The sequence below is a fragment of the Pyrgilauda ruficollis genome, unplaced genomic scaffold (genome assembly GCF_017590135.1).
Source record: "Pyrgilauda ruficollis isolate IOZ18807 unplaced genomic scaffold, ASM1759013v1 scaffold158, whole genome shotgun sequence".
Lineage (NCBI taxonomy): Eukaryota > Metazoa > Chordata > Aves > Passeriformes > Passeridae > Pyrgilauda > Pyrgilauda ruficollis.
In genome coordinates, this window is record NW_024514543.1 from 238,405 (window position 1) to 263,082 (window position 24,678).

At 43.5% G+C, this 24,678-nt stretch overlaps 1 protein-coding gene across 5 annotated transcripts in view; it reads left to right on the forward strand.

The window, feature by feature from the left end:
* PAK1 (p21 (RAC1) activated kinase 1) overlaps nucleotides 1-24,168 on the forward strand; it is a 101,845-nt gene extending 77,677 nt beyond the window's left edge. For all 5 annotated transcript variants that reach the window (XM_041461909.1, XM_041461906.1, XM_041461910.1 and 2 more), the window contains 10 exons: nucleotides 496-612; nucleotides 926-1,100; nucleotides 4,044-4,107; nucleotides 4,963-5,011; nucleotides 7,298-7,410; nucleotides 12,684-12,801; nucleotides 13,239-13,338; nucleotides 15,127-15,323; nucleotides 16,859-16,996; nucleotides 18,882-24,168. In XM_041461909.1, coding sequence (XP_041317843.1) covers nucleotides 496-612; nucleotides 926-1,100; nucleotides 4,044-4,107; nucleotides 4,963-5,011; nucleotides 7,298-7,410; nucleotides 12,684-12,801; nucleotides 13,239-13,338; nucleotides 15,127-15,323; nucleotides 16,859-16,996; nucleotides 18,882-18,968 — 1,158 coding nt within the window. In that variant the 3' untranslated portion in view covers nucleotides 18,969-24,168. The remainder of the gene's footprint in view (nucleotides 1-495; nucleotides 613-925; nucleotides 1,101-4,043; nucleotides 4,108-4,962; nucleotides 5,012-7,297; nucleotides 7,411-12,683; nucleotides 12,802-13,238; nucleotides 13,339-15,126; nucleotides 15,324-16,858; nucleotides 16,997-18,881) is intronic.
* Nucleotides 24,169-24,678: the final 510 nt, after the last annotated feature.

Below are 24,678 nucleotides of genomic sequence, written 5' to 3' on the forward strand. Positions count from 1 at the left end.
AACCTGCCCTCCTAACTTTTAGAGAAAGCATTAGGAGTTTGATGCAAATTCTAGTGCTTAAAGTCTGAAATCTTCATATTGAATGGTCAGGGTTTGAAGCAAGCAAAAAGCCCTAAGAGACAGTATAAATAGGGACAGATATTTCCAAACTTGGGTGTCCCAAAACTTGCTGGTCAGCTGTGTGGGTGTTGGGAAAGCAGTGAGAGAGCCCAGGTCTCCTTGGGTCCTTGGGAAGAGGATTGCTGTGACTCAGGCAGATGAGGAGCTCTGTCTGAATAGTTGTGTCAGGCAGTGTTGGACTGCGCATCCATTTCCCATGAAGACCCAGGAACCTTGGGTTTTGAATTTTTCAGACACTGTAACTCACCAACCTGTTCTGCAGTGATTTTCTGCACTTGTTTCAGTGCAATCTCTGGAGCTTAATCTAGTGTTTGTGATTTTGTTTATAACGTGTGATTGGGTTTTGATTTTTGCTATTTGTACAACTCCATGTAGAACGTGAAGGCTGTCTCTGAGACCCCTGCAGTGCCCTCAGTGTCTGAAGATGAGGATGATGAAGATGATGCAGCTCCACCCCCTGTGATAGCTCCACGACCTGAACACACCAAATCTGTGAGCAGAAATTCTTTGTTCAGCCTGCACTGCTGCAATCACAGTCAGGCCTTGACTGTGACTCTTTGTCCCCCTGCATGGCTTGATGCTGAGCCCTTCTTGGGAGCAGGAGGGAGGCAGTGGGAGCCATTCCTTCTGGCCGAGTACCTTAGTGTTCTCACCTGCCTTGTTGTGGGGGACACGAGTCCTTGATTAGTGATGTTAGTTGCTAGCAAAGCAGCTATAAAAATGCTTCCCTGACAACAACAGTAACAAGATGAATAGAAATGTTTAAATCTTCATCTGACTTGTGTGTTTTTCCCAACAAAATTAGATATACACCCGCTCTGTGATAGACCCTCTTCCTCCGCCTACCAGAGATGTGGCCACCTCTCCTATTTCTTCTCCCTCGGAAAACAGCACAACAGCACCCGACATGCTGGTCAGGAACACAGAGAAGCAAAAGAAAAAGCCAAAAATGTCAGATGAAGAGATACTGGAAAAATTAAGTATGTCTTTGTTCTTTAAAAAAGTTAAATTCCAGGTCCTGTGGAGTTGGTTTCTCAGAATGTCAATAAGCTGAAATGTTTCTCCGTTTTGCAATCCCTTAGCGAAGACATGGGTACACAGTCACAACACAAAATTGGGGGAAGGTATAAGGGGGGAGCTTGAATTTAGGCTGAGCCCCTGTGATACTGGCTGAAGTCCCCAGGGAGCTACAGATCCTCAAGCTCTGCAAAACAAGCCCTGAATAAATAATATCTATTTAACTATGAAGTCTGAGATTGTTCCACATCTTATTCTGTAGCTCTGAAGCATGAATGATTATATTGCGATGTTAGACATGAGATGTCTAAAAGATGGAGAGAAAATTAATGCATCCCCAAGTTTGCCTTCCACAGTACCATGGTGTAAAGTGGCTTGGTTATTTTTAAGTGCTTTAACATTTTGTGGGTAGCCACATTGGTGGGTTTTTTTCTGAGAAAAATTCATCAAGTCTCTCAGATGTGTCCTCATGTCTTTAACAGTTCCTACCTTCAGTGCAAGTGCTCCTCTGCTTCCTGGTGGTTTTGGGTTATGCTGTGGCATATCCAACAGCTGAACCAGCTCTTTGATGCAATTGATTGCTATCCTCAGCCTGGTTTTATTAGAGTAGAACATTTCCAATTCTTTGAACTACTAATCCTGTATTAATTAAGTCCATGCCTTGCTTGTCAACAGACTTAAATTGTGTTAGCACCTCTATGATAAGGCTGGCCTCTTTGGTTTGAGGATATATTTGTCAGTATTTTAGGAGTGAGTCTTGTAGTTAGATGAAGACTTAATCTGAGGATATAACTTAATTTTTTTTTTTTTAATATTAAAATGGTATCTGAGTAACTCATTTCTCTAAATAAAGCCTAAATTGACTTGATGTCTTATTAATTGGAACTGCTTGCTATTGGAAAACTCACACCCATTGTTTCAAAACATCAACTTCACTAACTCAGTTAGCAGGATTTTTGTGCCTTTAAGGATTTTTGTGACCAGGCAGGGCGAGCAGCAACTGTGGCAGGAAAAAAAGTGCTATTCTAATAAAAATACACCCACTTCAGTCATGCAGAGAAGTGCAAGTGCTACTTTTGGGAGTGTTGGGAAGCAGATGTACCTTCTGACACCTTGCTTGCTCCAGGTGTCAGCTTTTATATGTGGGCTAGTCAGAAAAATGTTATGAAGTTTTAATCTTTAGTCTTAATCTAAGTAAAAATGTCTTTCCACTGAGGGCAATGGAGCTGTAATTGTGCAGACAAGCTGCCTTTGAACATTTTAGTTTGCCATGTAACTGAAATGATTGAAACCATAAAGCAAAAATATATTTACACATACAAAAGATGTGCTAAATGCATGCAAAGGTTAAAAGGAGGCTGCTTAATCCCTACCCCTCAGCAGAAACATAGCATTGGTGCAAGCATTAATGAATCCTCACCTGACTCTTTGGAAGGTAGGAAATACCCCACCATTTTAGAGTCACCAGCATTAAACTGGGCAAAACTGGCAACGGCCACTTGTCACCACAGCATTCTGTCCAGTCCTTGCCTTGGGGAAGCATTTGCAGTCTGAGCTTGTAGCCTGTGTTAGGCTTTGAGGGAAAATTTCTGAATATTTGTCCAGAAATACCAGTCCTCAGGGCAGACAGCATTGCTTCTGTAATTGTAGAGTGGGTTTTGTAAAGCCAGATTTCTCTTCCTGCCCTCCTCTCCAAACATGGGTGATATTCCCTACTTCTACCTCTGTCTTTCCTAAACCCTCTAGGTTTGGCTGCTCTCCAGTGCTGTCTGAAAATAGCCTGCTCTTGCTCTGCTTGCTACTGGATTTCTTGGCTTAATGACCACGAGCAGTTTCTTTGCCAGTGTACATGTGTTGAGGCTCAGCCCAGACCCTGTGAGAGCAGCACCGTATGTCAGCAGCTTCGGTGACTTCCAAACACCAGCTCGGATGCAGCTCTGCATCCCTTGATCCTATTAGCCACCCTGGTGCTGTTAGAGAGGAGACAGGCTCCCAGCTGAGCTCTAGAAATTGCTGGCTCTGGTTCCTTCATCCTAAAAAGGGTGTAGTTCCTGCCTGCTGTAGGGCAGTTATCAAGATCAGTTTAAGTTTGCAGCCACTTGGAACCCTTTGCTGTGGAACACCAGGCAAAGTGCTTTTCTCTTTGGGGAAGGCAATGAGAAACTTTCTTTTGGTTTTGGGAGAATGAGCTGAGGTGGTCTCAGGTTGCCCTCCAAAACCAGAGGGATGCTGGTAACTGCTGTTAAAACCCGTGCTGACTGTCAGGTTCCTGGAAGAGCAGCTGAGCATTGCCCAGGACAGCAGGGGATGTTTGGCTCTGAAGGGTCTCTCTACCTTCTCTCCTGAGTCTTGCAGCCCAGTCACTGGGTCAGTAAAAGGTTGTGGTTGTCTTGTTATGAAAACATCATAAATACTTTTTTTGCTGCTACAAATAGTCATGCTGTAGGGAAACCTTTGACTAGTTTTACAGCAGACTGTTACCTCCAAGATAATTGAGAGCTGAGCCTCCAACTTCAGAGACATTCCAGTGCGGGGGCATCTTAGATCGTCCACGGTGTTGAAGCTGGGAGTGACTTTAAGTAGCAGGTTTCCAACAAATAATTGTTTTTCCATGTGTTAGGCATGTCTATCCCCGTCCTGTACCTAGTAATGACTGCCAGTGAAGGTTAAATGTTCTTAATGTGTGTGTCATTTTTGGAGGGAAGTTCCTGATACAGGGGAATGCTGCAGCTGGGATGTGCATAAATAACTGAGGACTTCCATGGTGTCCATGTGCCTGTGGATTTCTGATGAGTGGCTCATGAGACAGAGCCTACTGTGGTCGATGGAGCTGTTCTTACAGCTAGCTCTGTTGCTGTATGAAAAAAGGCCTTGAAGAAAATGCTCTTGTTTTTTGTTTTTTATAGGAAGTATCGTGAGTGTGGGCGATCCAAAAAAGAAGTACACGAATTTTGAGAAGATTGGACAGGGGTTAGTATATGCTTCTTCTTTGCCCTAAACATTTCACTTCCTTATGCTAAGAAGAATTCACCAAAACCGGACTAAGTTAGCTTGCTGGAAAGGCTGTTGGGGAGACTTGGAAAAGTTTATTTTGTTTGGTTGTTTATTTATTTTTTTCTTTTTGTTTTTGGTTGTTTTGCTGGGTTCCACATCCCCCCACATCCTGTTCCTGGCAAAGTCACAGGGACTGGGTTTTTGTGGAATTGTGTTGTAATATAAGAAATTATGCCATTAGATGATCAGGTTGATAAATACAGCTACAAGCAGGGAAAGAACTGCAAGACCATCTTCAATTTACAGATTTGCTTCTGAATCAGCTCTCCTCAAGCATGTGCTGTGCCCCTCTAAGCAAGGTAGGGGGAAAGCAGAGGTTGTAGAAGAGACTGTACTGAGGCAAAACACAGATCTGCAGTCAGATCCACATGCTGAGGCTCAAACTCCTGTTTTCCTCAGAACAATGCCCCATTTGTTTACTTCAGCTGATCCTGTTGCTCTGTTATCATGTTGGGCATTCTGCAAGCCCAGGCAGTCATGCTGCTTGAAATGGAATAAATTCACAGTCCTACAGTTTGCTGGTTTAGCAGCAAGGGTTTGGACAACCATAGTGTTCCTTATTAGGAACTTTTCTCCCCATAAATCCTCTGGCTTCTGCCTCAACAACAGCCTTGTCTCAGAAATATTTCAGATGTTTACCACTGGAATTATTGCATGTAAAGGAATGGGATTGAGAGCATTTCAGAGAGAAAAGTGGGAAGGGGCATGTCTTAAGCTCTCACTTTTACTTTGAGACACTAATAAATAATTTTTTTCTTTTCTCTTTTTTAGAGCCTCAGGTACAGTTTACACAGCAATAGATGTAGCTACAGGACAGGAGGTAAGTGCTGCCAGAGTACCACAGCAGTGGATTTTGGATTGTGTCCCAAAAGTTCAAGTTGATGCTGCAAAATAAAGACTGTCTTTTAGGGATTCATGACATCTTATTTTTAATGAGGTCTTTATTTACTTACTAATGAGACATGGTTGAGTGGTCTGAGCAGAGAACTGGAAAAAATGACTTCACAAGTTTTGATTGCTGAATCATTTCATATTTATAAAGATTCTTTCTGTGATGGGAAAGGCTAGAAGCAAATGTTTGGACTGGGCAGTTCCTCAGTAAAAGTTTCTCTCTTCTTCCCCAAGATTGCTCCCTGTCTTCATACAAACTCTTTTATTTGCCCTCTGCTCCTCTGCTTCCTACACTTACAGGACTTAACTTGCATAGAAATAGTTCCTGTCCCACCCTTGGCCACTTACTTTCTGTCCTTGAATTGTGAGAGAAGGAATGCCTGTCTTTTCTTTTTTCCCCTCACAAGTATTAAGAAGTGCCATAGTTATTTCCTGCATCATAAACTAGTAGTGATGGATATGCAGCATCTGTGGAAACCTTTATTTCTAGATGGAGAATTTTTTAAAAGATGAAAGTTTGTGTTATTCCAGATATATTTATGGAAGTCTGCAACAATGTGTGTCTACTTTGCATTTGTACAATGTAAGAGTTATTCACCACTAAATTTCATGACTGTGCTTTTTCCTGAAATTCCTTCACCTCCTTTTTCAGTTCCTGAAGAATTAACACACTTTAATTGCAGCCTTTAAGGAAGGGTTCTTATATTTGTTTTGAAGCAATGAGAAATTTTATAGGAGGAAGTCCTTTGATGGTTCTCTGCTTTCTTTCTGGACCCCTTGGGTGACTCCCTTGTGAAAATTTGAACTCTTGTACTACAACAGACTTCTAAATCATTCCTATTTTCCTAGTGTGATCAGGCAAATTTTTAAATCTGCCTTTGGGATCACTGTAACTTTGTCATGCTGTTGCTTGTTCCTTTCTATGAAGTGCACTGAACTCAGGAGCTCAGTGCAGGGAAACACTGGGAATTTCTTTATCTGCATAAAATGCCTTCCCTTTCTTCTTCATCTTTCATTCTTCTCTCTGGTCTTGTACAAAGAGCAGCCTGGGGTTTTTGTTTTTGTCTCCTTAAAGTACAGCCCTCATGAGTACTGTGGAAAAGCAGCATGTCTGTCTGCTCTTGCCTTCTCATGTGTTGGGATTTTTGTATAGTCTTCCCTGCTATACTATCAAAATGCTAATTGTATCCATCTATATTGGCACTTTGTGACTTATTTTTTAAAATCCTTGTTTTTGTGAGTTACTGTAGTTGCTGGCTGCAGTCCATTCACCCAGGCCTCTTTCTCTGCATGAAGCAGTTTTGTAAAGGCATAGTTTCACTTCATTCCCTTTGCCAAAATATTGTATCAAAGGCAGTTGAGCTGTAACCTCTGTGAGTTATCTCTGCCTCCAGCTGTGCTGAGTAGCTTTACTGATTTGAAAGAGCCTCTGCGGGCCAGGGGCTCTCACGGAGTAGTGGTAGTGTGGAAACCTGAATACAAGAGTTACAAACTTGTTGTAACTCTTGTTCTTGTTCTTTGCATACATACATGCAGAGCAGGCATCCTAAAACAGGGAGAAAGCTATGAAACCAAAGGGTTGCAGCTGAAAAATCCATCCCTGTTGCCCTTCACGCATGACTGGACATAAAGCTGACTCCAATTCATTTCTTTTCAGCCTTTTATGTAAACATTGGTGCTTCTCTCCCCCAGGTCTTGTTGTGACAAAAGAAATAGAGTGACTACCTTGAAATGCTAAACATGGTTGTGTTATTTACCCACCCTACTTCAGATTTCTAGAAGCCGAAATTTGCATGGGAGCAAGGAAAAAAAAACCACCAAAAACTTTCCAGAAACATCCAATTAAAAATAAAATTAATAAGAATCCTTTCAGAAGCAAAAAGTTTTTGACATACCAGTCCATGCCAGAGCAAGGGGATCTCTGTTACCAAGAAACTGTAGATGGAGATAGCTATCCAGCTGTGACATTAAGGTCCAGTATGAAAATGGCAGTTCCCCTCGTTCTTTTTTTCATTAAGTATCATCCAGTGTATGTGGAAATGGACAGGCTGCAGGAGTTATGGAATGGTAATTCAGTAGCTGATGATGAAAAAGTGACCTCATGATCAAAAGGTGTTTTTCCTCCCTCATGTGGATGTGGGACTAAATTGACTGGTAGTGGCAGGTTTCTGGGGACTCCTGCAATAATGCTTTACTTGATCTCTTTTCATTGCAGGTTGCAATCAAACAGATGAATTTGCAGCAGCAGCCAAAGAAAGAACTGATTATTAATGAGATCCTTGTGATGAGGGAAAACAAAAACTCCAACATTGTCAATTACTTGGACAGGTATGTCAGTATTTGAAGGGCTCACAAAGGGACACTGGAAAACACTTTCTTGTCTTAAGTGTCTTAAGGGCTCCTGGCTCAGCTTAATGCAAGTGTAGAACAACCTTGTACTGCTTAAAGCATTGTGGGAGTGTGGGTGGCCTGGCAGTCTCTCTCCAGAATGAGAAGAAACAGGTATCTGAACCAGTGTTAATGGGATGTCTAGGCTCTCTTCGGAGATGCTGGCAACTAAGGTCCTGTCAGGACTGCATTTTTCATCTCTCTCCTTTACCAAATTTGACACAACAAACTTCCTGCTTATTTCCTTCCTCTTACTAAAGGAGAAGTAGAAACAGTTTGAAATGTATTATTTCTATTTGCTTTCCTCTTCTTTTCTTCTCCACTGAGCAATGCTGGTGTTCTGCTGCCAGAGGAGCAGACTGCTGCCAGGGTTAGATGCAGTGCTGTCTCTGTGACTGTCCACTGAGGTTTTTGCACAGTACTGTGACAGCAGTGAGGGTGAATGACATGTGACACATAACATGAGGTCTGGGGAGACCTCAACACAGCTTTGCAGTACTTTAGGGAACTTTTAGGAAGAGGGAAAGTGACTTTTAAGGCAGACAGTGATAGAACAAGAGGGAACAGTTTTCAGATAAGAGGGTAGATTTAGGTTAGGTATGATGAAGGGATTCTTTACTGTGAGTGTGGTGAGGCACTGGCACAGGCTGCCCAGAGAAGATACAGCTGCCCTGGCAGTGTTCAAGGCCAGGTTGGGTGAGCCTCTGAGCAGCCTGGTGTAATGGAAGGTGTCCCTGCCCATGGTTCCAGGTTTGGAACAAGGTGGTCTCTGAGGTCCCTTTGAACCGAAAGCATTCTGTGATGCTGAAAGCCCAGCAGGCAAAAAGCATTTCATGGTGGCTTGAATTCACCATCGACATCACAGTGCTGCATTGTGTCAAGCCTGTGTCACTGACTTGTTAAAATTATAGCTAGTTTTCCATTTGAGCTGCAGCAAGATTTTCAGTCTGCCTCTCTCACCATCTGAATGTAGCAGTTCTGATGAAACACAGGTTTGCCTTTTTGTAAGGGTAAAGACTGCTTTGATAAGGTGGGCTGCAGACTTTAATCTCAGCAGCTTGGGTTTTTTGGAAGATACAACAAAGGGATGTGACCTAGAATCTCTGGAAATATGAGAGAGGCTTTGCACACTTTTTTGCTCTGTGTGTATATCAAAATCTAATCAGCTGTTTCTTTAATAGGTTTCTTTTGCAGGCTTTTAGTGTCTTAGCTAAAAAAGGTGGTACTTACAAACTGCAGCAGTTGATTTCTGAATTTTTGTGGTGCTGAGTCCCATGCAAAGCTGTAAAGAGCTACTTTGTTGAGGAGACAGAAAGTCTGCTCCTGAAATTTTTATGGCAGAGGTGTGTGTGCAGGGATCTGATGCTGGGCACATGGCCTCTTCCTGGAGAGAGGAGAAGAATGTTACCAGTGTAAAATGAAACAAGTGGTTAAGAATTGCATCTGGGCTAGAACTGTTATTTTCCTTTGGCTTGTTAGAGGCTTTGTTTTGACAAAACTGTTTGAGAGGCAGGCTCTTCCCATTAGAGAGCATTGCTGTGTACGTTCACTTCCCTTGTCTAGCCAGTGCATCCCAGCTGCAGGATCGCTCCACTTCCCTGTCTCGTTCAAACTTTCAGCAACAAAAGCTGCTGCTTTTGTCCTCCACTTTCACTAATCTTTCTCAGAGGGATTAGCTTTTGTTTGAGTGCTGCACATGGACAGAACAGCAGCTGGGATGAACATGGGGGTTCTTGTGCCTATTATGCCACTTCAGCTCTGCAACTGCAGGATTCTTTTGCTGGCAAGCTGTGTCCCTCTTACCCAGCCTAAATGTGCCTGTGCTTCCCAAGTGCTGAACTAAGCTGATATTTGGATGCCACTTGCTGGCTTCTGCCTCCTGCTGAAGGAGGTGGAGAAAGGATGTGCTGATCACTGTGGGGCCTGGTTTCTGCTTTGTGGTTTTGTTACAGTGCCTGCCCTTCTGAGTCCCTAAGGGCAGCTGCAAGGTAGTCATTGGCATAAACCAGCTCTCTCAGCTCCTGCCCTTATGCAAGGGTTTCCTGTGCTTTGTCCTCTGTTAACTGCCTGGCCTACTTGGTGTGGTTAAGCAGCTTTTCTGCTGCAGCCGTAGTGGCCAGCATTGCACAAAGGTGTGCTGTGATATTTAAGATAGTGACATGGCCTGTACTTAGGAGCTGGATTTGGAAGCATCTGGCTCTGAAGACAGTGACACTAGTCTTCTGTACAGACAACAGCCACTTGTGCTGAGTTACCTGCTGGAGGTGCCACTTCCTTTCTGCTGCATGAAAGAGGCCCTCAGAGCCCTGCTTCTAAACTCAGCCACCTAAACACAGGCATCAGATACCCACTGCTTGGCAAAGCTAACTCCTGCCCTTTAGGTTTGTTCTGGACAACTCCTTAACTTAATAAACCCCCAAATAAGTGGTAGCCTCATTTACCCCAACCCCAAACTGTAGTGGATAGATGGTAATGAATAAAGCTGAAGATGTAAGACAGTCATGCTACAAGAACACACTGGTTTCTTTCCAGGCTACATGCATGCTGGAGGCATGTTACTGGTGCAAAATTCTGTAATGAATGAACTCACACTTCTGGGCAGCTCCAAATTCTATCAATGTCATCAATAAAGAATATGTATTTGTGATAGAGAGAGCTTGGTGAACAGCTTCCTAAGGTGTCTAAGTGGAGGCTGAGGAACACCTTACATTACCTGCCCTTGCAGATGAATGAAGAGAAAGCTGTAGACCATCTCCTTCTTCCTCACAGATTTTCACCAGGTTTTTCTTACTTCCAGCTTGTTCTGGAAGGTGACTGTGGGTGACAATATGTGACCCCATGCTGTGCCTGATGTCACATCACAGCAGCGTGTAGATGTATGGGCTTCCTGGTGGTGTCTCTAGAACTGCTGAGAGTGGGTTTGAGTCATGCCTACAGTGGGCAGCTCAGTGACTAGGACTGGGAAGAGAGTGGAAAGATCCCCAAGACAGTACCACCCTGGAATGGCATTCCTTTGGTGACAGCTGGCAGGGAGCCACTGTTAAGTTCCATTCCCTGTGTGTTATGTCAAATCTATCAAATGTTTTGTTGCCAGGATCTTGGCACATGTTTGTGGCTGCTCATGGCTCAGCTTTGTTTCACAGGGTGGTTCTTGGCTCACTCCATCTGTTTTGGATGCAGAGAGATACCAGCTTGCTCCCAGCATGTGGAACCTGAGATTGTCATGCAAAGAGCTCATTCTGCCCTCATTCTTACAGTCAAGTGCATTTGGGCTGCAGAGAGTGCTACTGGCAGTGAAGGGAAACCTTGTGATGTCCATGGTGGGTGATGTGTTGAGAGGGTGCTGATAAAATCTGCAGAGAGCCTGATTTGGCAGCAGTGAAGAAGCAGCTATGGCATAGGAGCAGGAAGGAAGAGTGTGGATGGAGCTGGGCTTTCAGAGCCCAACAGAAAGTAAATGACCCACAGAGTTAGCAGGAGTGCTCCTGAAAGCAGTCTTGCTGCTCCCCTCTCACTCACAGGGGCTGCTCTGCAGGTGGTGCTGCTGTTGCTGGGGTCTGTAATGCTGGGAAAACAAAATGCAGTGCATCAGCTTCTGTTCCACAGTGGAGTTTGAGACCTCTGCTGCAGGAGCACAGCCCTGTGCCCTTGGGCTTTGTATCCTGGAAGAATCTGCAGATGGCACCTCCCTGCACGGTCCTCAGCATCAGCAAGCCAAGACAAAGCCCACTTTGTCTCTGGAATTAAAAGCTGTCCATAGCTGTACCACTACTGTCATCCAGGTAGCTCAGACCATTGTTACTAGTTAGGGGGATTTTTTTCAACAGCTTAGTGTTGTCAGTGTGTCCTTTGGGGGACCTTGCTCACTCCTGTGATGTCTCACTCATCTCTGTCTACTTTGCCAAGCTTAATGGCTTCTTTCTCCTTTACTGTTGCTTTCTACCTAGTTGTTCCCTAGTACCTATCCCTGCTTTTGCATGTGGCTCCTGCCAAATGCATTCCTCAGTAGGATCAGTGTTTCATAGCAAAGCAAATGTGTCCTTGATGAACTCTAATGCCAGATGAAGCTTTTAATTAGATTCTCTGTCCTCTCACTTTTGACTCATCTGTCCACTTGAAAAATGAGAGGATAGGCTGAAAAGATGGGTTTTCATACTGATGATTCCTTCCTTCAGGAATGTGTCATCCTGATGGATTTATTGGTCATGGAAGTTTGTGTTGATGGGTCCAAAAAGGGGCAGAAATCGTTGGTGGGTTTTCTAATGTGCTTGTTTTTTCTTTGGTTTCTTTTTTTGGTTTGTTTTGGGTGGTTTGTTTATTCTTTTTTTGTTTGTTTTTAATGAGTTATTGCTGAAGCCTTCATCGCCTGTCTTCCTCTTTTAAACATGGGTACACACACACTCAGCAGAGAGGAATATCCCAAGTGACTGAGAAAAGCCACTCTCATCTCAACCGTCTCCTCCCCATCTTCCTATGAGCCTTTTTTAGAAAAGACCTGCCTTTTGTGGGTTTCATTTTTTAAGTCTTTAGAATTGCTGTTTTGTCCAATAAGGCATACTCTTTTGCTTTTATAAATGGTTCTGAAATTTTCAGACCAAATCACAGACTAGTTTGATAACATGGAAAAGATTGAGGTGATTTTCAAATGCACAATGCTTAAAAAAAAAAAAAAAAATAGTGCTCTTTGATTGATTGTGGGTAGCCATCTTTTGTGTCACCCAGAACTGTCCCTGGGCTGAGGCAAAGCAATTGTTGCTTAGGACAGCAGGATGCCAGGAGTAGTGAAACAGCCCCCAGCACCTCTTCCAGTGCAAGAGCCCTCAGAAGCCATTGCTGTGTGCCAAATATCTGGGTTGCATGCTTGGACCCCATCCTTGAGTAGTAGCTCTTGGCCTTCTCTCCCAGCAGGAGGAGGAGTTGTAAGGTCAGGTCTCCACCTTAGTCTGCATTCTTTCCATGGTAGAAAAATTCAGCCTTGCTTTTATGGAGAGGAAACTTGTAGCCAGCTCTCGCACTACATCTCTCCTGAACTTTGTGCACTCACCCTTCTCTTTGGTCATTCAGGCTGTGATCGGATGCTCCCATGCACAGACAGTACCAGGAGCACGTGGTTCCCCAGTACTGTTAACTGCAGCTCTTGCTTTTATTGCACTTGTAAGAGAGCTTTACAGCCCTGTGCATTCTGATTTTAAAATCTGGCTTGGGCTCTTCAGTTACCTTGTAGGAGAAGAGCTCTGGGTGGTGATGGAGTACTTGGCAGGAGGCTCCCTGACCGATGTCGTGACGGAGACCTGCATGGACGAGGGACAAATCGCCGCCGTGTGCCGCGAGGTGAGGCAGCACTCGGAGGGAGCTCTGGTTGGGAATGGGACACAGACTTCCCACAACCTGTCACTGACTCCATGGAAATGTTTCCAGCTTCTCTAACGTGACAGTCGTTCCTCTAGAGGATGGCTTTCACCTGTGAGGACGCAGCATGCAATGCTAACGCAAGCCTCGTGTTTCACCACAGAGGCAGGAACTAGAGTGGGAAATGGGATCCTCTTGGTTTGGTCTGTTCTTCAAGTCCTTTGGGACTAACTTGTCCTCCTAGGACCTGCTGATCCCAATGTGACAACTCCCTGTGGCCCTGCACATACTGAACATATGAAATGTCCCAACACACTGCACCCTTACTACCAAATATGCACAGTCTGAGTCCTTTAGTTGGCTAATTGTGACTGGTGAATAATTTCATGCACAGTAAGAATGTCTCAATTATTTTTCAGTGTCTCCAAGCCCTGGAATTCCTCCATTCGAACCAAGTTATTCACAGGGACATCAAGAGTGACAACATCCTGCTGGGAATGGATGGCTCTGTCAAACTAAGTAAGCAGGGAACATTACTGCTGATGACTTAGAAACCTGTGCCAGTTATCTGCTCTGGGCCAGGCATTTTAGGGAGATGGGTGTTGGAGGTGCTTCATGCTGTCATGATGAACAGGCTGTAGAAATGCTACTGTAGATATTTCTGTGTCATTTGCTTTAATGGAGACTGGCAAACACAAATCCTTGTGAACTGATACCAGACTTGAAGTGAGGCTCGGGCTTCACGTAGCTTTGGGCCATCTGTTTATGTGAACTAAAATAACAGTGTTTTAATGCTACTCCAGCCCAGAAAGCTCAGTTGGAAGGTGTAAGGCTAGAAGTCTTTATTTATGAGCAACCTCTTCAGTCTGGAAAATACTGCAGGTACTCAAGGGGCAGGGGAAATGGAGGGAGAATTGAAAACTGTGTAACTAGAAATCATTTAATTTTACAATACCAGCCCAGACTGGTGCCTAAATGCTATTTCCTCCTTGTGGTATCACTGGTAATGAAAATCTTGAGACTGTTCTGCCCGTTGGGTGCTAAGGTAGCTGTCATTGTCCATGCAGAGATAACCCTGGAAATCAGTGAATTATTATCTTCCACCTATAACTTTAACAGACTGGTGCTCCCTTTTTCTTCCTCTCAGTTCTGTTGGCTAGCACCCAACAGGCATAAATAAATCTATTTTTGTTCGCAGCGATAGCAGATATGACTCAAAATTCACAGAGTGCAGATATGCTGAGTAAGAAGGTGGGGTTTTTTGCACATAATTGCTTTTTAAACTAAAGCTGAACTTTGATAGAGCCAGGTCTCAGGAGCATTAGCAATGAATAGCTGATGGAGGCCAAGGTGCTCTATTCTTATGGAATAATTTCTTTGAACACGGTGTGCTGGTGCCAGGCTGTAGTTTCAAGTTAGAGAAATCCCTGTGGATATGATGCAGTAACCTTCTGGATCTGAGCTGCTTGTTGGCTCTGCTGGAAATTTGCCCTGTTTATGAGCCATATGTCCTTTCCTGGTATTTACCCTTGATGAAAACTCAGCTAGGAATCAGTTTAATTTTCATAATTCTTCCTAAAATTAGACCTGTGATGCCATAGGGTGTCAGGATGGGCAGTCATCTTGCTGTGTTGATTCTGCTGGGCTCACAAGAACAGATTTAGTTTTCTTTTGGTGAGCCAAATACAAATAAAACATAGGGTTCAGCAATCTTTGTATGAAGATCCTCCATCTTTCTCTCTGTTCAAAGAAAATAATCAGTATAAATTTAGGCACTTTCAATTTATTCCGAACACTCTTTGCTCCGTAAAATAAATGCTGCTTGAAGGATGATATGTCTACAGGGGAAGTAATACCCTTGGACTGAAAATATCACCAGACAGTGCAGCGTGTGGTCTGCGAGGAGTATCTAGATCAGTCTTGCATTAATTCCTGTTTTCACATACCCAGGAATGGTCTTTAGTCCATATGTTACATAGTGTGTAACATCTGTGTAATGCTGCTACACAGGTGAGTGTCTTAACTTCTGTGTGTGGTTATTTCCTGATCCCCATCTTTCACACAGACAAGTCAGCAGCTCTAGAATCCTCATGGCCTCTGAGAGCCAGGTTTAGAAACTTGGCTCTAAACACCAATCCTCTGTGTTAGCCACAAAACCAAAGCTCCTGTCACAGCTGCAGCAGCAGCAGCACACCAGACAGTGCAGCAGCCTGAAGTGTACTGTAGCTCTGGTATCAATAAGGGTTGTTTTTGGAGAAACTTGCTGATTCCTATGTCTTTTCCCTCCACCCTATTTTAATTTTCCAGCTGACTTCGGCTTCTGTGCCCAGATCACTCCTGAGCAGAGCAAGCGCAGCACCATGGTGGGCACCCCGTACTGGATGGCCCCCGAGGTGGTGACGCGGAAAGCTTACGGGCCCAAAGTGGATATCTGGTCTTTGGGGATCATGGCCATCGAGATGATCGAAGGAGAGCCCCCCTACCTCAATGAGAACCCTCTGAGAGTAAGAGAGTGCTTTTCTTCTCAGGTGTTCACTGAGCTGCTGGTGGAGCTGAGCTCATGTGAATCCTCCGGTGTGGTTTCATCACCTCCAGCCCGTGTAACTCAAACGATCCCGTGGCCTCCTTAGATGTCATACTGAGAAGACTGAGATAGTCTTGGTTAAAAGCCATGGTTTTCTCTGGGTAGCAGAGGTGTGGGTTCTTCTATGAGTTAGATCATGACACTCGTAATTTCCCACTTTCTGTGGTGCTAATAGAGGCAGAAGTTCTACCTTAAGGCAACAAAGCAGTCATGTCTTGAAACTTTCTACACTGTGAATGAGCGAATTCTCCTCTGAGCAACCTGGTGTAGGTTCCCTGCCCATGGCAGGGGTATTGGAACTAGGTGATCTTTAAGGTTCCTTTCAACCCAAAGCATTCTATGTTTCTATTATTCTATTCAATTCTATTCTAGTGGGAGCTTTTTCCTGCAGGCAGATTGCTCCTCCTTGTATGCTCCAAGTCAAATTCAAAGTGTAATAAGCCTTTAGACAGGGCTTAAGCCTCCTGATGTCTTTCCTTTGTTTAATTATTAACAAAAGGAGATATGCTGTCAGGATGTAGGGACATCACTGCTCTTAATATAAGCTAGGTTTATGGCTTTTTCCCCAGTTGCACGGGTTGGAGGGATCTAGAAAAATTCTGTTTAACGTTTTTTTCCCATCTCTTGCAATGGAGGGGATTTTTGGGACAGAAGTGTAGCAGCCAAGAAGACTATAAGGAATAAAACAGTGCTGAGTTAAAGTAAAAATACTTTGGCTTCATTTAACTCAATTGATGGCAATTCCCAGGCTATCAGACTGCTCCCATGGGACATGTTGAGTGATGTGCTCAAAAAGCCTGTATATTAACAAGTCTCTGACAGATTTCTGTTTCTCTTGAAAATTCATCCAGGAAATTTCTCACATTAAATCCTGAAATGGCTGAATTTTGAGTCACTTGAGTCTCAGAGGAGGATGTATGTGAATGCTTTATCCCCAAGCAGTAGCAAAACTGCTTTTTTCCTTCAGGAAAGATGCCCAAGGGTCTTCTGGGCATCCTTTATAAGGAGCCAGCTGCATCTTTATAGTGTTGATGTGTTAGGCCTTGTGCACTCAGGCACAGTACCAAGAGAAAAAAATCTATTTAGTCAGGGTTACCTTCCCATGAGGATATAGTCATTACAGGAGTAATGATAGAGTCGTGCCAGTTAACTTCCCTATGTAAACAGGGTCTGGAATGTTGTTTTTGTCCTTGTAATCTCTTGAGAGGGCTGCAGGATTCAAAACCCAGATTACAAGGGTAAAACAATAAAGGATTGGATCTCATCCACAAAAAAATAGAGCTGGCAGCTATTCTGTTTGCTGAAATGTAGGCATTGATTAGTGACCCTGATAAGGTGGGGTTTTTTCCTCCCTATTGAACTGTGGGAGGGAGAGGAGAAATGGGTGTCTGTAATCCAGAGATGGAATCTAATCTTCATAACCTCCTGTTTCCTGGGTGCTTGTTTTTGTCTCAGGCCCTGTATCTCATTGCTACTAACGGGACTCCAGAACTGCAGAATCCAGAAAAGCTTTCACCCATATTCCGAGACTTCTTAAATCGCTGTCTTGAGATGGATGTGGAAAAGAGAGGTTCTGCAAAAGAGCTGCTACAGGTATGTGATAGGGAACAAGACAGGAACACTACAATCACACAATCCTGAGTGAGGCCAGGCTTAGGGGTGAGATCCTGTTTGAGATCTTAAATACTGCATCAGCTGAAAGCACAAGGTAAGGTAACCTCTCAGGGGAAAAAGGCAAAAACCACAGTCCTCCAACAAAAATCTATAATAAAGTTATAACAGACTGCTCCCTTTCCAGGACTGGCTACTGGCAGCAGCTGTGCAACGTCTTCTGTGTCCAGACTCAAATAATAGCTGTGTCCCAGGCCTGCCAGATGCTGAGCCCCCTAATTCTCCTCGTTTCTTCATGTGGCTGGCCATGACATCTGTGTGTGTTGTCTTGTCATGCTTGTTCCAGTTTGGACAGCAGGAAGGGTTCTAGCTATCAGATATTCTGGCTGTCTCCTTTTGGGAGGAGGGATCACTAAGCTCTTTGAACTGTTGATGGCTTCAGTTAACTGGAGCAGTTCACTTTTACAATATTTTGCCTGATATTACTCCTTAGAGAGATGATGGAACAAAGCTTGTGAGATATCTTAATTATAGAATGGCTTGGATTGGAAGGGACCTTAAAGATCCTCTGGTTCCATTTCCCCAGCCATGGGCAGGAACACCTTACACTAGACCAGGCTGCTCAAAGCCCCATCCAACCTGGCCTTGTAGAGTTCCAGGGACAGGGTATCCACAGCTTCTTTGTGCAACCTGTGCCAGTGCCTCACCACCTTATAACCAGATATTTCACTGAAAACCTGGTGTCTTAGTCTGAACTCACAGTGAAAGCTGAGGACCAAGCTGCCAGGATTTTTTACCAACATGGATGAGAAGAGTGTTTTGTGTGTTCTTTCTATCAAATTTTCCATGAGGGTAGAATATGTAAGTCTTTATAAAATAGATCTGTGATCAGGAACACTCAGACCTTCAGTACCAGACAGTTTACATTTTGTTTTCCTTTCTCTCCACTAATTTGTGTAGTGCGCTCAGACTTGGGTGTGTTGCTGCCTTCTGTAACTATAATGAAGCATAAATGCCTGACAATATGGTAGTAGCTGAAAGATCATTTTTTCTTCTGGACTTTTCAGTCCTAAAATATCAGAAAGAAGTTATGTTCTGTTCCTCGGAGCAGGAGAACATTCTGACTGTAACACTTCAGCTTGTTATTAACTACCTTGCAGCCTCTGAATTTTTACTTTTTATTTTTTTCCATCTCTGAAGCATGTTGCCTTGGATGATTGATCCCTTGTGATGCTTAGAAGTCTTGTGGATTATTGTTGCTTTTTGTTTTCAGAACAGCTTGTGGACTTGCCCTTCACTCTCACCTGAGAGCTGTTTTGATAATCAATACTGTTTTATTTAAAAAGAGCACCTATATAGGAGATGGAATGGTGCTATGTTGCAAGCTCTGTGCTGCTCTTCCAAATTTCAGCTGCTTTGAAAATTTCTGATATCTGGTAGAAGGCCAAGGCAATGCTTTCTCCAGACCTGTGACAATGAGGAACAGGGAAATGAGAGGTGATTCTTGCATGAAGCCCTATCCCTTGTGTCTGAAACACATAGGTTGATTTTGGTACACCTTCTTTCACACTGGATTTCGCTATAGATTTTGCAACTTTATAATTCCCCAGAAAAATTTGCTGACTTTTGCTTGATCTTGAACATATGCAAACATTGGATAATTTAGCATGTGTTGAGTGCAAATCTTTACATCACTTTAGGCAATCCCCAAAATTTTGTTATAGAATCCAGAGCTTCTGGATTCGTGCATTCAGAAACTAGAGTATGTTCTTAGATTTCGTATGGGTTTAGGTAAAAATGCTTAGAATAGCCACTTCTGCGGCACGTTCTGAAAAATCTAACCAGTTTTCCTTTTGTTTTGTCCTAGCACCAGTTCTTGAAAATTGCAAAGCCTCTATCCAGTCTCACTCCTCTGATTATTGCAGCTAAAGAGGCAGCCAAGAACAACCATTAAAGTGGTGAAGTCAACACAGTCATCATGTCAAGACTTCTAGATGTTCATTGTGGAGACTGAATTACTTGCCCTTCTCCCCTTCTGCTCCTTCTTCACAGGGGTATTGTTAAAACCTTGACTTGCCCTGAAGGGTGGCAGAGGCATCACTCACTGTATGTGGAAGGGCACCCAACAGGACATGGCTGATCTTACAAGGTGAACAGTCCTTCCATCCTCGTGGTGGGGACGAGAGGGGAAGAACATTTTGTATGGGTGACAAGATCTTTCTGAGAACATCTGAACCTGACCTACACGTAGTGAAGCCAGTTTGTTTTCATATTTCTTACAGTGTTTATTTTTAAAAATAACGTGGACCCTTACGCCATGTTTATCTTAATAAATTAAATCTTTTGCTGGCTGCACTTTCCCTGCTTCTGCCAAGCTGCTGTTACACCATGGAGGCTGCTCTGGGCTCTGGATGACTCGAGGAGGGAAGGAAGCTGTCAGCTGAGAGGGGAACGAGGGGGTGAAGGTGCATCCCTCCTGCAGCACTGCTGGATGCTTCGAGGAAGCATGGACAAAGCCTCTGCGTGCTGCCTGCAGCCATTGAGGAACTCAATTCATGGATGATCTCTTTGCCAAATTGTGTGAACTGCCTCCTACTCCCCTCTTCCCCTTTTAGTGGCAACTCTACTAGTTAAACAAATCTCAAATAATTTTTGTTGTTCTAGGAAATAAATCACAGGAAGAAAATGACAGAGAGCTCTTTTAGGGTTATTTTATCAGTGCTGTGAGGCTTTTTAGAGATGCTGCCCTGTGTGATTAACAAACAGAACAGTTACTATTGTAAAGACAAGATTTGCCCACAAAATATGTTGAAAACTCTTACTTCTTAGAGCAAGTCCAATGGAAAACAAACTGATAATGGATGCTGCTTTCTCTGTGGAGATGTGGGGACATAAATTTTTGAAATTATGGTTTCTTTATGCTACTGAGTTCTTGGGTTGCCAATAGTCTGTAACAAACAACAGGAAACGTGAAACTACTAGAAGAGGGATTGGTTGTAAACACTGGGCTGATGTTAAACTGTATACTGATTTTTAATAAAGTGACTGCTGCGTTTCTTAACTTGGGGATAGAGGAGAACTGGAAAATTCACTGTCACCAGACAAGTCTGTCATTGCTTGTATGGTCACCAGGTACTTGGATGTGTTGGATGAAGTAATTTAATCTTGTTTTTTACCTCTTCTTCTGCAGTCCTTTGGGATAGCAAGTGGCTCCCAAGGGCTACTTCACACATAGTGAAAAGGATACAAAAAAAATGTGTATTGTAACTGTGGGAGCTGCTTTCTCTGTACTGCTTTGGTCACATATGGGGTGAGTTTAAACCTATTCTGGAGTAACTTCTCATCCTTCTGTTGGACAGAAATTCATTACTTCATGGTGAGACCTGCTGCTGGCTCAGCCCTTTCCTCTCTGGTCCTGGGCTTTAATTAAATATATTTTTTCGATTTGGCCCCGAGTCCATGACAGCTATTACACTAGCTTCACTGGGTGCAGGTACTTTATGAGTTCTTTTGCTTCTGAGGGGCCTTCTCCTATCCTTTGTGCTCCAGGGCAGTCACTGTTTGACAGAAGGCTGAGGGGTGAAGTCTATTCCCCCAATTTGCAGCTTCTCTCCCTTTGTGTGTGTATATTACATCTCCATTGTTAAGTTTCCTCTCACAAAGCTTGTATCCAAGGATGAATTCCTTGGGCAAAACAGTAGAGCTGCCAACCTGGAAAGGGATATGATCTATTGATGAGCTCATCTGCTTGGAGCTCAGATGGAGACTGGAATGGAAGGCCACTATGCTTGAATAATTCCCTTTGAAAAGGACTTTGTATTCCCTCTGGAAGACTCAGAGGCATATGTGGGAGGAATAGAATTAGTGGCTAGATCTCTCTTGATCTAAAATCTCATTTGACTGGCAGATTTGGCAGATGACTATTTTTCAGACAGCGCAGGGTTCAATTTGATCCACAATGTGTTTCATGTCTCTGACTTTGATTCCCTTCCCCACTCCCTTCTCTGCATCTTATTGAGATGAGAACTGTAATGCAGATGTGCCCTATCTGTGAGCATGCACAGGAGTTTATTTTCCTGCAGCAAGATTTCTGCTAAACTTCCCCAAACAAGATAGAAAAGGTTATTTTTATGTGTTTTAAGTTGCTCTTCTGGATCCTCTATTGCATAATGAAAAGGGATCAGCAGTGACTGTTTATCCCTCATCTTACAATGTGCTTCTGTCTCGTCGACTTCCACATGGACTCAGTCATGCCTGGTTTCTGTTGGCTGCTGGAGAGGGGTGCTGCCAAAGGTCTTTCTGCTGGGAAAAGCTGCAAGACTGTGCCCATGCTTGTGTGTCATCTTGTCCCAGGCTGTTCTGTCCCCACTCGTGAGGGGTGGGTGGGAAAAGGAGGCGATTGCTACAGTGTGCCTGGACCTAATTTCTAGTTACCAGACACATTGTGTTTTTATGTTCTCAGAAAATCTTTTAAAATATTTTTTAAAAAATTGTAATTAGCCTAATCTTAAGAGAATGGGTTTACCTTGTTCTAGTTGCTCTGAAATGCATCCTTTCCTCCCCTCTCCTTTCATGTGTGAGTTGCCCAGCACCAGCACCTCTGTTGGCTTTTGAAGAGCCCTTCCTGTCTATGGCACACTCCTGTCTTCTGAGGGTTCTTAAATAGTGACTTGTGACTTTCTGACTTAAAATTAATCTCCAGGGCTTATTTTCCAAGAATATCTGTCCCTGATGTTACTTGAAAGTGACTACAACTTGACAGCTTCTTTGGTGCCTTTTTTCCCCCCTAACTTTCTCTTATGCCTGAGTTGAAACCATTTTTAATCACAGCCCTTAATTATTAATTTGCGTGCTAATATTAAAGTTCTCTCTTCCATATCAGAACATTAAATATTCAATTGTTTTGACTGTCCTTTCAGAAAGCTGATTTCCTTTTTGGGGGATCTCAAGCAATCTTATAGCAGAAATAATTTTGTATCCTACAGGCTTGGTGGAGGGAAAGGATAAAACTCATCTTCTTTTCTTAAGCACGGAGAGTTGTCTTATTTGAGAATCAGTTGGTATCTTCAATAAGACTTTTTCTATGTTTTAAGAATGGGCATTGAGTTTTTATATTACTTTAGCTATTAGGGTTTTTTAGAGTTTAAAGGTTTTTTAAACAAACAATTTGACTTGTGTCCAAGAGTTTGTGTGTGAGAGGGGTATGGAGACCACGTGGTAAGAAGGCAGGTTATTTGGACAACACTCTCGGCACATGGTATGATTCTTGGAGTTGTCCTGCTCAGGGCCAGGAGCTGGACTCAGTAATCCTTGTGGATCCCTTCTAACTCAGGATATTCTGTGAGGCTGAAAGTGAAGAGCTAGGAGAGGGGTGGAGGGCACAGCAGAACTAGCTGGTTGCAGCAGCAGTAGCACACCTTTAGCCATCCCTGAAATGTCTTCATTTCACAACATGGATGTGTTTTTAAGGAGCATAAATCTGACTGATTTGTTGCTACAGGCACTTCTCTAGGCAGGCATTATGCTCCTACCAAACTGCCTTCCCCTTTTAAATAAAAGGGGTGCAGGGATTTCTCAAGCAAAGGAGGCTCTTTGAGAAAGGAGGTTTCCATGGAGACACTTACTTGACTTAAACAATCTGGCAAAGCCTTGAGAAGAGGTTTGGTGGGTAGACACCACATCGACACCACTGTTTTGCAAAGCAGCTGGAGTTGCTGCAGTGTTTTGTTGCCAACTTGATGCCCCTTTTCAGGGGGTTGGTTTTGAAAAAGTGCTGAGAGTGTTTCCTGGTCAGGACTGTGAGGTGTATAAAAGTCTGGCTCTTCTTAGCTTAGCTGAGATGTCTGTTAGTATCCTGATCCATCTGTCTGAAAACACTGCAGGTCGGTGTAAGCAGGGCATGTTTGCAGCAGAGTACTGTGCAAGAAAGGATTGCAATGGTCTGTAGTAGGTGCTTGCTTTCTTAGAACCCACCCTTCTTGGCTGACAGCAAAGTTGGTTCTGACCAGTTTTCTAAAAATACTTGTTCGGAGCCCACTCCTAATTAAGAGCGTAGTCCATTTGTCTGGTGAATGACAACATCTTCAGAGTTAAAATTGCTAAAGGTGAACTGATGATCTGCTCGTCTTTCCCCCATAACACAGTAAGACTTCTTACATGGCTTCTTATTTCAGCTGTAATAGAGAGCCTGTAAATGCATTTCGGGCTCATAAGCCCAGCTGGATGGAGCATATGTATAATGAATGCTGTAGGTTCTCACAGTTTGTTGCTAAAGACAGCTCACTGTGGCAAAGGTGGGACCTTAGAGAAGCAGCTGCCAGCTTTGACAGGGAATGGCCACAGCAGCAAAACTGCAATGCAGATGGGAGCTGGACAGAAACCTGCTGCCAGAATGGAGCCTGCAGCAACTGGTGGGAAAGAGACAGAGTTGGTCCAAAGGGTAGGATGAAGCAAAGGATAAAACTTCAATTACACAGTTGCTGAGGAAATTCAGGGAGTGCCACAGCAGCCTGCTGCATCTCAAGGCAGCAGTGTCTCTGAAGGAGGAGAGCAGAAAGGAGCCTGAGAAGGGAAAAGGTGCTGAAAGTGGAGAGTGGAGCAGCAATATGGCTCTGAGTCACAGCTTGTGCTTCAGAGCTGGAGCTAATCCAGGAGGTTCACAAAAAATGACAAAATTCAGCTGAAAAGGAAGAGTGGAGCTAGAACCGAGGAGATGGCCTTGATGTGCCAAGGAACTGAAGAGAGAGGCCAGATTTCCTGAATGTGTGAAACAGCAGAAACAAATTTAACACCGGCTTCTGTGGATGACAAGTAGCTCATTCCTTCCTGCCTTGCAGCATCAGTGTCTTGTCTTTTTGAGATCAGCTCTGCTTTGGGATCATGTCAGCAGATGCCCAGCTTCGGCTTCGTGTTTGTAAAGAAGGCTTTTTGCTCTGCACCTACTGATTTCTGATGCAGCTCTCAGCTGTTGGTAGGTGTCTTTGTGTTTTGTCCCACCTGGAAATATGGAGGCTGTTGCAGTTTTAAAATCTGCTGGATAATGTACTTCTCCCCATGCTGCCTTGGCATAACTCCTGTACTGTACTGCTGGGTTTGTTTAATGTGCCAGGTCAGCTCAGCCATTTTAAAAATAAAAATTGAAACCTTATATAAAACCTTGATTAATTATTTTGTTCTGCTTGACTTGCTGTTTCAATGATCCTTGCAGTGATAGTAGAAATGAACAGGGGTGCTTGAAGGAGGGGTTGTGTTTCTCTGACCTATTTTAGATTAATCAGGTCTTATTTGATTGAGCAAAGTGACTACAGTAAAAGCTGTTGCAGCAAGTGTGCCTTTCACCACTTATTTTAACTTGTTTGGACACAGCTAATATTCTGGAAAACAGACTGGAAGCAGGATCTAGAGCACAGCTTGAAGAAGAAAGGAAGGAAGCTTAGATTCTTGTTTTCTCTGCAGGTGAAGTTTGGTGTCTGAGACTCCTGGTATGGAGCAGGAAATCAGGGATAGGTTTGAGATGGGTATGCGCACCCACCTTCCCAGCATCACTTTTTCTTTTAGGGTTGGTAAGATAAGGCTGATGAGAAGAACAGGAGTTCATCACACTACCTGGGTATCATCTGACCTGGATGTTTTACTCTGAGAAGCCCAGCCTGGTGCTGAGAGGT